The 12,754-nt window shown below is 38.5% G+C and overlaps 1 protein-coding gene across 6 annotated transcripts in view; it reads left to right on the top strand.

Moving 5' to 3' along the window:
- The first annotated feature begins 3,241 nt into the window (after positions 1-3,241).
- The window catches only part of CSNK1D (casein kinase 1 delta), a 39,538-nt gene continuing 30,025 nt past the window's right edge, over positions 3,242-12,754 (top strand). For all 6 annotated transcript variants that reach the window (XM_034412945.3, XM_034412947.3, XM_060688731.2 and 3 more), the window contains exons 1-3: positions 3,242-3,532; positions 11,335-11,445; positions 12,266-12,414. In XM_034412945.3, coding sequence (XP_034268836.1) covers positions 3,457-3,532; positions 11,335-11,445; positions 12,266-12,414 — 336 coding nt within the window. In that variant the 5' untranslated portion in view covers positions 3,242-3,456. The remainder of the gene's footprint in view (positions 3,533-11,334; positions 11,446-12,265; positions 12,415-12,754) is intronic.

Here is a 12,754-nt window from a genome sequence, read left to right as displayed (position 1 = left end):
AGGTGCACAGACTCTTCACTGCATTTGAATATTCTTTCAAAAACCTTCATTGTTACCTTTCCAATTGCTAGTCTATGGCATATTTCTTGATTGCCGTTTCCTTTACTGTTGACCGTTGATCCTAAAGATAGAAGATATCCACCGTTTTCATTGTCAGTCCTAAGGCTGATTACTGTATCTGTTATTAATAGTTTGCTCTTCTTTATATTTTGTCTTGGGCCCATTTTCTCACTATGTTCCTTGTCTTTCATATTACAGAGCAGGATTTCAGCTATAGAGTAGTGTCGTAAGTGTAGCACTGGTCACTGCTGGTTTTTTTCTTCTAATTTTATAATCACACTCCTTTCTCTTTCAATATTGGGCATCCCTCTATATATTCACAACCTAAGTTGAATAAATAAGGAAAGAGCTTTGTCTCACTTCTTTGCCAATCTGGAGCCAGTTTGTTTACAATATTCTGTCTAGACAGTGGCTTCCTGTGCTTTGTGTAGGTTTCACATGAAGGCAGGGAGTTACTCTGAGATTCCCATTTTCTCAAGGACAGCCCACAGCTAAATATGGTCAACACAGTAAAACCTTAACTGTGTCAATGAAGTAATAGACAACGAAGCATATTTTCTTTTTTGTATTCTTCAACTTTGTTGTTTACCAGTATGTGTAAGCAATAATGTCTCTCATTCTTCAGCTTTTTCTAAAATCGCTTGAATACCTTTCTAACTATAGACACATTGATGTTGATTCTTCTGGGTTGCCTATCTCTTTACTCATTGCTGTTTTTATCTGTTCTTAACACTGTATGCTGCCCAGAGATGTTCTGAATTGAATTACAGATCCAACAGATTAATCTGCATTTCCCTTTACATGATGGGCTCTAATCTGTGTTGGATGATCCTAAGCATTATTTTGTCAGCAAGTGAAAATATTTTACCCTATTTTACAATAGTTTGCATTTTTGTTAAGTTTCTTTTCTTTAATGTTAGTAGATAGATCAACCTCTCTAATTTTTTCTGGTTCCCTGCAGTCACCTTCAAAGTCCCCTCTTTTTCATAATCAGCACTTTCCCACAGGCAGGTTTCTTACAATTAGTTTCAAAATTATCATTTTTTGTAAAATTTTAAGCAACTCCCAGGATATTATTCTTATAATTAATTTCAAAATCTTATTTCAAGTCCATTTGGCCCCTTAATCTGTTTATAAACTTCCAACATCGATGTTCTAGACACCTCTTTGATGTTAATTTAGAAATAAAAATAAAGTCCTTAAACTGTCATCAAGAACAGAAGGAAACTTACCGTACTTTTCGGAGTATAAGCCATACTCTCCCCCCGCTCCCCACAAAAGAGGGTAGAAATGTTGGTGCATTTTATACACCAAAGAACCATTTTTGGCCTCCCAAAGCCCTGCCCGTCCTGTTTTTGTAAAAAACTGGCTCGTTTTTCACAAAAACGGGGCGCACAGAGGCTTTGGCTGCAGAGTGCTCCTGTGGGCCGTTTTTGTGAAAAACAGGCCCATTTTTGGCCTCTCAAACCCTCCACGTGTTGCATTTTTGCCCTCCCCAGCTCCCAGGAACACACTATAGGCTTCCCAAACCCTCTGCGTGCCCTGTTTTTGCGAAAAACGGGATGCAAAGAGGGTTTGGGAGGCCTGCAGAGTGCTCCTGGGGGCCGGGGAGGGCAAAAACTTTTTTTCTTGCTTACCTCTTCAAAATCTTGGTGTGTCTTATACACCGGTGCATCTTATAGTCCGAAAAATACGGTACTTAGTGTAATGAAAGTTGCCCTTCTGAAGACTCTTAACATCCAAAAAGCTAGTAACAAGCTATTTCCTAAAGAGGTTAAGAAAGGAAACCCAGTCTCGGTTTGTAGGTGCCAAACTGCACCTCCAGGGTCCCAGAGCTCCAAAACCTTCTGGAGACCACTGTCTTACAGTTTCCTGATGGGAAGCCACTGTATGGAGTACTTGGGACAATCCTGGTACTCTCTTTCCTCTGGAGAGGAATTCCAGGGAGCTGGTTCCTCTTTCTGCCATGGTCATCAGATCTGCTCTTGCAGAGCTATGTTCAGTTCACCACTGCTTCCCCAGAAGACCAAAACAAATACTCAATTTGCCCTCTTTCATATGCTTTCTATAATTTTCATACAATGGAAAGAGAACAGTAGGAGTTGTCATTACAACAACTGATGCCTAGTTCCATGGTGTTAGATGTAGTTACTACAGAGAAATAATAATAGACTTAAGCATTCATTAGTGCATACCAGTTATTGGACTCCATCCTATTTATTAATACAATGACCTTAAACATTCCCATGATCTGAATAATTCCTATTGTTTCTCTTTGTTAGTAAACTTTTGGCAGAAAATATTTTTGAAATTTTATAGTAATATTTTAGTACCGTAGCTAATTTTTTTAAAAAAACTGACCTAATACTTAGATCTTAAATATATATAAACTAAAGCCTAAATGGTAAATCAAAATTATTATATTTGACAAGCATAAAATAATGCAAAACTTTAAGACAACACACTAATTTATAAAATAGTAAAATTAGCATCCAAAACCTGGGCTCTATATCACAGGTGATGTTTTTGATGTGAAATGTGCCAGCAGAATTTGAAACTCTTCAGAATAAACGCTATCGATAAATCCAATGCACCATCACCACTTAGGATTTTATGTAAGAATACTCGTTATGGGTGATATCTTCCCAAAACCCATCTTTCCCACTTTTGTACTCTCCGGATATACTGGATTTCGATTCCCCTAATTTTCTGTCTGGAAATCGTGGAGCTGAAGTCAGAACACACGGGAACAGCAACAGGTTGGAAGGACTGCTCAAGAGTGGAAGGGAAAGTCCAGTTCTGCGCCATTCTGCGGCTCCAGCATGGACACCTCTGGAAGAAACTGCAGGCTCGCTGACTGCCCGGCCTCTTTCGGGGCGTGCGGGGAGGGGGGGCGGGTTGAAGGATCGCTCAGACCAGTCATCTGCAAGATGCCACCGCCAGTCTCTTTCCCCCCACCACCCCCGAAAAAAAAAAAGCCCCGCGTCATCGGACGGAATCAATGAGCGAAAGGTAGGCCCGGATGTTCCAACCGCCGAGGTTGTCATGGAGACGCGGCGTCGCTAAGCCTCACAATTTTACAATCCCGCCCCGTTCCTGTTCTCAACCGGCTTTTCAATCAGAGGATGCTCCGCCGTCTTAGGCTCCACCCATTGTTGCCAAGGAAGTGAGGTCACATAATATGGCGGCTCGGTTTTACCTGCGTTAAGCGGGAGGGGGTATCCGGGGCTCGGGGAAAAAAAAATCGGCGTCCATCCTTCCCACCCGGGCTGCGCTGCCGCCCCCGAACACCTCGGGCGTCGAGAGACGGGACGAAAGGCCGCGATGGTCGCTGGTGCTTCCCTGCTTTGAGTCAGGGTCCTTACAACAAGGGTTGGGTCCAATCGAGACGCCTCGATGGAGTTGAGAGTCGGGAACCGGTACCGGCTTGGCCGAAAGATCGGGAGCGGCTCATTCGGAGACATTTACCTCGGTGAGAAAAGCGCTTGCGCTGTCAAGATCCCAACGGTTTTTCGGGGTGTCGGAGGTTAGGGGGGAAGTGGGGAGGGGGTGGAGGAGAGGCTGCGTCGGGAAGCGGCTCCGGTGGAGGGTGGGGGGGGAGAGGGGGGTTTTGCTGGGGCCTTTCGTCCGGGCTGCCCTACTGGGTTGACTCTGCCCGGCGAGGTGACAGAGGAACGCCCAAGAGCCGCATCTAGTATGAAAAAACGAGAAGCGAGGGGTTTTTTTTTTTTCCTTTTTTTTCCCCGGAGCCCGTAACCGGGTCCCCGGAAACCCTCTTTGCTCGAAAAGTAAGGATCACCGATTTCCGTGGCTTTTCCTCGAAGCCCAACGTGATTCTTGATCCTCCTCCTTCAGTCTATGGCTTATTCTTCCTCTTCATTCGTACTAGGAGAAACGACAACGGAGTTGGAAATCGTGTCCAGTAACTTCCTTTATGACCTTGGGCAAGTCGCACTCTGCCCTGCTTCTCCCCCATTTCCCTCTTCCTGGTTGCGATCGGGTGGGGGGGAGGGGGTGGGAGATGGAAACCAAAATGCTACACTGCTTGGGAGTTGAAGACCTCGGGGCTTCTGACAGCCACGGTGTGAGACCTGGGAGAATGCCCAGCTCCGTTCATGGGTGGACAAAACCTTAGGCTGCTCCTCTGTTTAGCTTGGAGGCCTTCAATATTCCAGAAAGTTTCGGGTATTTTGCAAACTAGCTTCTGAGGGGGAGGGGTAGCCTACAGTCAAAGTAAACGCTGGAAGAAATTTAGCTGGTTATTGTCAGCTACCAGTCTCTTCGTTTTTAATAATAAACATAATTGTGAACCTGAGGTCTGGTACCTTATATCTCGGGTAATGAATTTTTAATAGATCCAGAAAGGATGATGTGGATTATTATTATTTTTTTTGGTTGCGTTTTATATGTTGCAAGCTCTTCTGGGTGTCTCCTTTCAAATTGATACGCTTTATTGCAAAGGTAAGACAGAAATACTGTTGACTGCAACTGATCGTGGTAAACAGCTCAGGATTCAGTCATGCCAAGGTTTATGACTACATTCATTGCAATATACCTTTGAATTGATATAATGGGATTGCTCATACTGCTGCTGTATAAACTTGTCAAAATCTGAGCTGCTTCGCTTAAAATATTTTATGGATCCATCTAATATTTTCAGGGACAACATAGCCCAGTGCTTTATATCAGCAACATCCACAATGAGATGACAACACATACATGCAATGACATAATCATACAAATGCTGTGATTATTTATTTCTATCTGAATGTCTGACACAAATATTAAGTCATAGTATTTGCATGATTATGTCATATATTTGTTTTCTCTCCTTCTGGATACCCATAGTTTGTTAAAATGAATGAATAGCATTAAATAATGGATATTCGGCTTTCTTTTTTTAGCTGTTAGAGATGGAGGACATGAAAATCAATGCCAATTTGAATAATTGGCATATACAGTACATTTTATTGTACCATTAAGTACTGAAGATTAAAGGTGAATAATGTGCAAATGCAGCTTTCTGAGATGTTTCCATTTTTTTAACTTGGAAAGGATCATGTCCACAAGAAAACTTAATGTGGTTTCCTTTCTACATGACATATAGAATCTTTAGTTATTTCAGTGTTAAAAGGTAGTACTTCTGAAGCTATTTAGAAAACTCTGCACCCAGCACAAGGAAGACCTATAATTCTCTTGCAGCTCCACCTATAATTAAAGTTGTTGTACAAGTTTTAAAACTTCATATATGTATCTTGCTTCTAATACCCTATCCCATTAAACTATCAGACAGCAAGCAGATGTTTACCTCATGTGAGGGACAACTACATATTTTCCTTTTGAGAATGCTATATAAGAAAAGCAGAGGTTTTTAGTTTATGTAGGAAATAGGTGTAGGAAAACTAAAGTAGCTGTTGGTATTTCATTTATATCTCTGTATTTCAGCTTTGCATATGATCAGAATGTTTTTGAATGCTGACATTTGTGAAGCTAAAGAGAATAGTGTAGTGTGTGATATTTTAAAATGTTTTTAAAAGATTTAAATATTTAGTTGGAATTAGAAAGGGTGGATTGTCACTTCTTAGTATTTGAAGAGACTTTCTCTTAATAGCAAAGTGTTTGATATCAATGTAGATTGGTGTGTGGTAATTGTCAAGACAGGAATAGTTTGCATACTAAAGTACCTGGAGCCAGAACTTTCATTTAATTATGCACTGTTTTAGTTCAGTTTGAATGTACTATAGAACTGTTGCCTTCCCCACTTCAAAACTTTAGAGCTAGGAAGTATGTCACTTCAGTGAGAAGTACTCTTTTTGTAAAGTGAATTTCCTTTGTCCTTTGAGTACCACTTTATATGATATCTCAAAAGTTAATACCAGTAGTACATTCTGAGAGCCAACTTGATGTAGTGGTGAATGCATCAGGCTAGAAACTGGGAGACCATGAGTTCTAGTCAGGCACAAAGCCAGTTGGGTGATCTTGGGCCACTCACTTTTTCTCAGCCCTAGAAAGGGGGCAATGGCAAACTTTCAAAAAACCTTTCAAGAAAACTGCAGGGATTCGTCCAAACACTTGCCAGAAGTTTAAAAAAAAACTGACTAGCTCACACACAAAATAAGACATTCTACATGAATAAAATTCTCTTAAATGATTTGGAAGTTTAAAGTAAATAGTTATGGTATTCCATCAATGTATCATTTCCCATTTTATTTATATTTTGTTTATCAGATTTATACAGTTGCCCATATCACAAGAAGTGGGCAGTGTACAACAATCAAATAATATATATATATAAATACTACCATTATAAAAATAGAAAGCAATCATTATTAAATATTAAAATAAACACAGACATGGAGAGAGTGAATATTGGAGCCATCATAAAATGTTACTGCATTTCTGGGACCCCAAGCCTAGTGAGCTAACCAGGTCTTGAGTGATTTCTGGAATATTAAGAAGGCTGAAGCTAACCTGACTTCAGGGGGGAAATATGTTACATATCAGAACAGAATTCCTATCTCCTGGGATCCACGAAAAGTAAGGCCCTAGCAGATTATTCACAGCATACCTTCTCTGCCAGATCTAATGGGACAGGCTAATGTAATTGAGGATAACTTGTCTCATGGTTTAATTTTAGGAAACTTTTGAACCTTCTTTTAATATTCACGTATGTCATTTATTAGATTCGTATAATGTATACAACAGCGCACTGGAGAATGGATCTCAAGTGGCGAAGACTGGTGTTCTGAGATGCACAGAACATTGGAGTTTTCTAGCATTTTCTCTCCACTGGAGGGACGGAGATGATAGTGTTAGCTAAAATGCTAGCGAATGCTAACATTCTGAGCTTTCCAGAATGGTGGTGTTTGCCAGCCTTTTTGCCAGATTTGAGGTCCATTCCTCCAGCACCTGAAGTGATTGTTGTGCTGGAGGTAAAAAGGGAAAGAAGTCCCTGCGGATTTTATTCGCTAGTCATTGCTGACTCTAGTGGGTGGTGCTCATCTCTGTTTCAAGGCCATTGAAACAGCCAGCACTGTCCAAAAACATTTCCATAGTCATGGCCAACATGAGTTCACAGAGGGTTGTTATCTTCCCAACGAAGTGGCTCCTATTTATCAACTCGCATTTGCATGCTTTCAAACTACTAGATTGGCAGTGAAGACAGGAGCTCAGTCCATTGTGTCATGCTCGGGTCTCGAACCACACCCTCCAGTGCTGGAAGAAAAGACTTCAAATCTGGCAACAGCACTAACTGTGATACTATTCTCACAATCGTTCTCCCCAGTGGGACGGGAAGAGGGCCCAGGCTTCCCAAGAAGCACTCCGCTCCCTGGCACTCCACTTAATGATCCGTGTGGACACTTAATGACTGCAGCTTTGAGAGCTGGGATTGCAGTTGTTGAGCAAAGCACTCATGTAGTGTCTCACTTAACAACGGATTTGTGCAATGACTCAGATTCCAGGCTTAGTTGTGATCATAAGTGGAGGACCACCTGTATATAGTAGTAGGGATCTGATTCACACTCTCCACTCAAGCCTAAATTTCCATTCCTGACCCCTGATTTAGATGAGGCTCGGCTAAATTTCATATCAAGTAATAATTGTGACAGTATATTTAGAGTTCAGTTTGTTTTTTTCTTTACTTTTTCTTACTACCAGATTACAAAGAAATAATAGTGCTACATGTCTATGCCCTTGAGATTTATATATTCCATTTATTTATTTGCCAGCTGAGCCCTAACAACTCTGGGCAGTTTTAAAAATGTTAAAGAAAAACATTTAAAACTAGAAAACTAAAACAAATAAAAAAAGAAAAATGGAAATTTTAATTACTTAATTAAGATGAGAACAAAGAAAAAGGCCTGGGCAAAGAGCCCAATCTTCAGGACCCTTCAAAACATGTAAAGTGGGAGCCATTCCATGGTGTGGGGGGCGGGGGACTTCATTCCACAGAGTAGACACTACTACAGAGAAGGACACTTCTGCGCTCCTAATAGATAGCATTGTTTAATTGAAGAAGCCTAGAGCACCATGCCAGATTGGATCAGACAGGCAGATACTATCAGAGACATAGTTTGAATGAGAACTCAAGACTTTGTAATGTGTGATAAAATTGATTCCTGAAATGAAGAAAAAAAAAGTCAATTCCCATGATCCTGCCTATTGGAAACACAACAATACTTTGTTTCTACGGCAATCTATAATAAGCCTCATTGTATATACACATTTTGCTAGCCCTGAAGAATATTCTGAACTTCTTGTCAATATTTTTCTGATACAATAGCTTTAGATTTCCAACAAATTATATTATTGTCTCCGACAAATAACTACTCTGGCCAGGAGCTAGTCATGAAACTAATTTTATGTATACAAGATGGCTTTCAACCAGGATGGATTTGATTTAAATTGAGTTGATTTAAATCGTGATTTAAATCACTAGTAAAAAGGCTTGATTTAAATCAACTCGATTTAAATCATAATTTTTAAAGAGCAACTGTCATCTCTGCTACTCCTTTGACCCAGTTGACTCACCGATAGTCCCAGTGTTGCAGAATATACAGCCTCATGCTACATAACTAAGCTCCATTTCATGCTGAATAAACTAAATTATTTATGTATCTTAAATAGAAAACTATCTTACGATAGATTTTTACCCCAAAAGTTTTTTATTAAAATAAATTCGATAAAAATCAAAAAAAATCCGATTTAAATCAAAAAAATCTAATTTTTTTTAAAAAAAATCATTGATTTTTATCCACCCTGCTTTCAACTTGTTTGTGACAACTTTTTGTACAATATGGTCAGCTTCTTTTGAAGCTGAAGAAAGTTTTAGAATTACAATAGTCCTCAGGTTATGGTGGAAGTTTGGACTGTCCCAGGCAAACAAACTGGTAGGCAAAAACTACAAGTAGGCAGACAGATGTCATGGGGGGAGTGCCTTGGGTAGCTGCTATAGAGGATGAATGGGTGGCTACAAAATGGAGTGCAGGTGCCGTGGGGGGGGATGCTTTAGAGCATGGATTGGCAGGTGCTGCAGGTTGGTGCTATGGAGTGTGGGCAGGTGAAAAAATGGCATGAGTGGGAACAATTTGCAACCTCCTCCTGCCAGCTTTCCCATTGGTTTTGATTGTAGGAAGCCTTGAGGGAAGGCTCACCACAAATGGCAGTCATGTGACTGTAGGATACTGTGGCCATTATAATTGACAGCTAGTTGCCAACCATTCGAATCGTGTTCATGGGGATGCTGTGACAGCCGCAACTTCACAGACTTTTTTAAGTCCCTTGTTCAGTGATGTCATAACTGAATGGTTATTGAACAAATGATTGTAATCCAAGGCCTACCTATATTGTAATTTATTGAGATCACTTGGGAATCATGAACAAAATCTACAGTTATTTTATTTGGCTAGTATGAATTCACAAAATGTGTTGGATTCATACAAAGTTTAGTTAAACTTGGGGCCCACTGATTTCAGTGTGAAAAAGTCATGGCTTGGTTACTTAGCTCATAATGAAATTGGAGGGATTTTGAGTGCCTTTGTCCCATACGGTCTTTACTGTTTTGTAATGCATTTTCAAGCTTTTAAGTAATATTATTATTATTTATTATTATTTTATTAAATTTCTATACCGCCCTTCTCCCGAAGGACTCAATAGGATTTTAACCTACAGTTTTGTCTATTCTGGGTGTCACATTAATTTTTGTTATCTATATTTCTTTTAATGGAAGAAGGTAGCCTCTTTATAATTTCAACTGAGTTACAACAGACATTAGTGATTTAATGTGTTATATGAACCTACCCAGCTGTTACTTTAGCATGATATGCAAATGCAATCATTAGATACAGAACAACAGAAAGTAAAACCTTGACTGTAGTTCATTTATTTTAGGCAATAGATCAAAAATAAAAACCATAAAAGTCAAAACATGGATATTATTATTGCAAACATGGAAATTACTACTGCAAACTTGGATATTATACAATAACAAACAGAATGAAATTGAGATATTTAATACACTACAGAAATATTTTCTTTTCCCTTGATAGAAGTTTAACCAATTTTATTATACCATTAGAATATTCTGATCAACAGAGGTCTAGTATGAAATTAACACACAGAACGTGGTAACAGCTATTATTGGGGCAGTTATATTCTGGCTCTTCAGCATTAAATCTACAAAACAAGAAATATGTTCAGCTCAGTTTCTCTATTGGTTGTTATAAGAATAAACTTGTAAAACTGAAGGAAGTCTTGCATATCTCCCATAGAGCATCTTGAAAGTTGTTCATTGAATCAGACCAGAGAGAAAACAAATTGGTATTCAGCTAGATTGATATTTCAACTAACTGAAAAGAATTTTCATGGGAAATGTCTATGGAATTGTATAACAAAAGTTGTACAAGCCATAACAACAATTTAGGTGCAATTTCATTTGAAATTTGATTCACTCTAGGAAATATTACAACAGTTGAAGCTGTCTGCACATATGGCACATTCATTATTATTGTAGATTCATTTGTTTTTTGCTTTTATAGTACTAGGCAAAGTACTTTTGCCTAGTACTAGGCAAACTGTGACCCACTGGGTCATCCTTTGAAAGAAAGGTAGTGCAATATGGTGTGACCAGACAAAATAATAAATTTTAGGCTGAACATATTTCCAATACTGCCCAGATCAGTAGTCATCTAAGAAGAATATATATCCTAAATAGAAAGATTATTGTAGTGGCAAATAAATTTCATTAGTAAGACATTATTTACTTACCTAAATAAACAGAATGACCACAGGTGGGGAAAAATGCAATGAGAATGGGAACGACTTCTGACTTTTTAGCAAGCCTCCCTGTTGAGTTTGTTTGTGGGAAGTTGGCAGATCACATAACTACAGAGACACTGTTGCAGCCATAACTTTGCGAATGAAACCTTTGTGAACATCCTGGAAATTTCAATTCCACAGGAGTTGTGGGTCCAGGATTTTTTACACATTTTTAAGTTAGCAGAGGTTAAGTGCTTTCAAAAATTGCTTGTACCGTAATGCACCATTTTGGCTAACTTGGGGGTACAAACAGATAAAGACAATGAGTATTTTAGTAGAGTATAGTTGGATTCGCATAGTATCAATTCTGCAAGTCCTAAAGGGAATGTGGCATTGGCAATGGCCTGATGCTGGATTTTAGAGTAAATAAATTATGGATCATATGCCTAATAGCAAAGCTTGGTCAGAGCTTGTCAAAGCATTGAATTATAACGTTGAGTTATTTTTTTTTTTAAGGTACTGACATAGCTGCTGGAGAAGAGGTTGCCATCAAATTGGAATGTGTCAAAACCAAACATCCTCAACTCCACATAGAGAGCAAAATTTACAAAATGATGCAAGGTGGAGGTAAGCATGTTTTCCCCCTCATGAATCATATAGGCACAAATATTTCACCTCTTGACTTATTTCAAATTGGTAAAGGGTGGTGCTTACATGAACAGTGCTATTATGTGAGTGTCTTCATTAACCATACCACCTAAGTATTTTCTACCTGTGTATTTTCCCCACATTTCATAAATTGTTGTTATTAAGGAATGATATTGTCTAAGCATATGTATAAAAGAAAAGAAAAAAAACAAGTCATCATGACACTGGCTTGCTTTGCTTTGTGCTAGTAGTCACTGACTTATTTTTTAAAGCTGGGGGAAAAAAAACAAATTTTTCATAACACATTGAAGACAGGAGAAGTAGAGAGTCTGAACCTGTTTCTTTCCACACTTGAACTATTCAGCTAAAGTAAGCATCCATGAGGCTGTATGTTGCCTGCTACAAGTTTTTGCATATTCTGTATCTAGATAAATAACATCTTGAACAACACTATACAAAAAGACTAAATAAAATGCTGCCGTAAACATTCCTTTGAATACTTAAATGTTTTGGCATAAATAATAACCTCCATTTTTTTTTCTTACATTTTAGTTTGACAGATTAAATTTTTATATGATTTGGCCAGCAAAGAACTATGATAAAGCTTTTGCCCTCTTTTAATTTTTGACTTTCTACTTGAATGTATTGTGAATGTACAGTATTAGTAATTTCCACAAAAGAAAAATAATGTTATAAATTAAAGTAAATGTAAAGGCATCATATTGATTTTCACTGGATATCAGATCTATATTGTGATTTCTATAAAGTACTATAAATAATCTATTTTTCCACATTCTAGTGGGCATTCCCACAATCAAATGGTGTGGTGCTGAAGGTGACTACAATGTAATGGTGATGGAATTGCTAGGACCAAGTCTTGAAGATCTCTTTAACTTCTGCTCAAGGAAATTCAGCCTCAAGACTGTTCTTCTACTTGCTGACCAAATGGTATTAGAATCACTGTATTTCTTGGCTATTGGAAATGAGAGCTTCCTAAAAGCTTCACACTAATGTTTATGTGCACTTTCTCTGAATAAGTGTTGTAAATACTACAAATTAGCTTTTCCTTCTATGAATGTTGTCACACAAAAGCTACCATTTTTTGTATAGCAGTGATCAAATGTGCTGTCATTAGGTTAGTTAGTGATTTATAAATTAAATAATGATTCACAGTTTATATTTTCAAACACAAGTCCTATCCAGTGAAATCACAACCACCTTTTTAAAGAACATCAGTTTTCTAAAATGTGGTTCTTGGAATGTGAAGATCATTTGAGCCTTCTCTGTG

The sequence above is a fragment of the Pantherophis guttatus genome, chromosome 2 (genome assembly GCF_059756535.1).
Source record: "Pantherophis guttatus breed Tessera chromosome 2, ASM5975653v1, whole genome shotgun sequence".
NCBI classification, from domain to species: Eukaryota; Metazoa; Chordata; class Lepidosauria; order Squamata; family Colubridae; genus Pantherophis; species Pantherophis guttatus.
The sequence above is the reverse complement of the archived record's forward strand: the minus strand, read 5'-3'. Positions and strand labels throughout refer to the sequence as shown.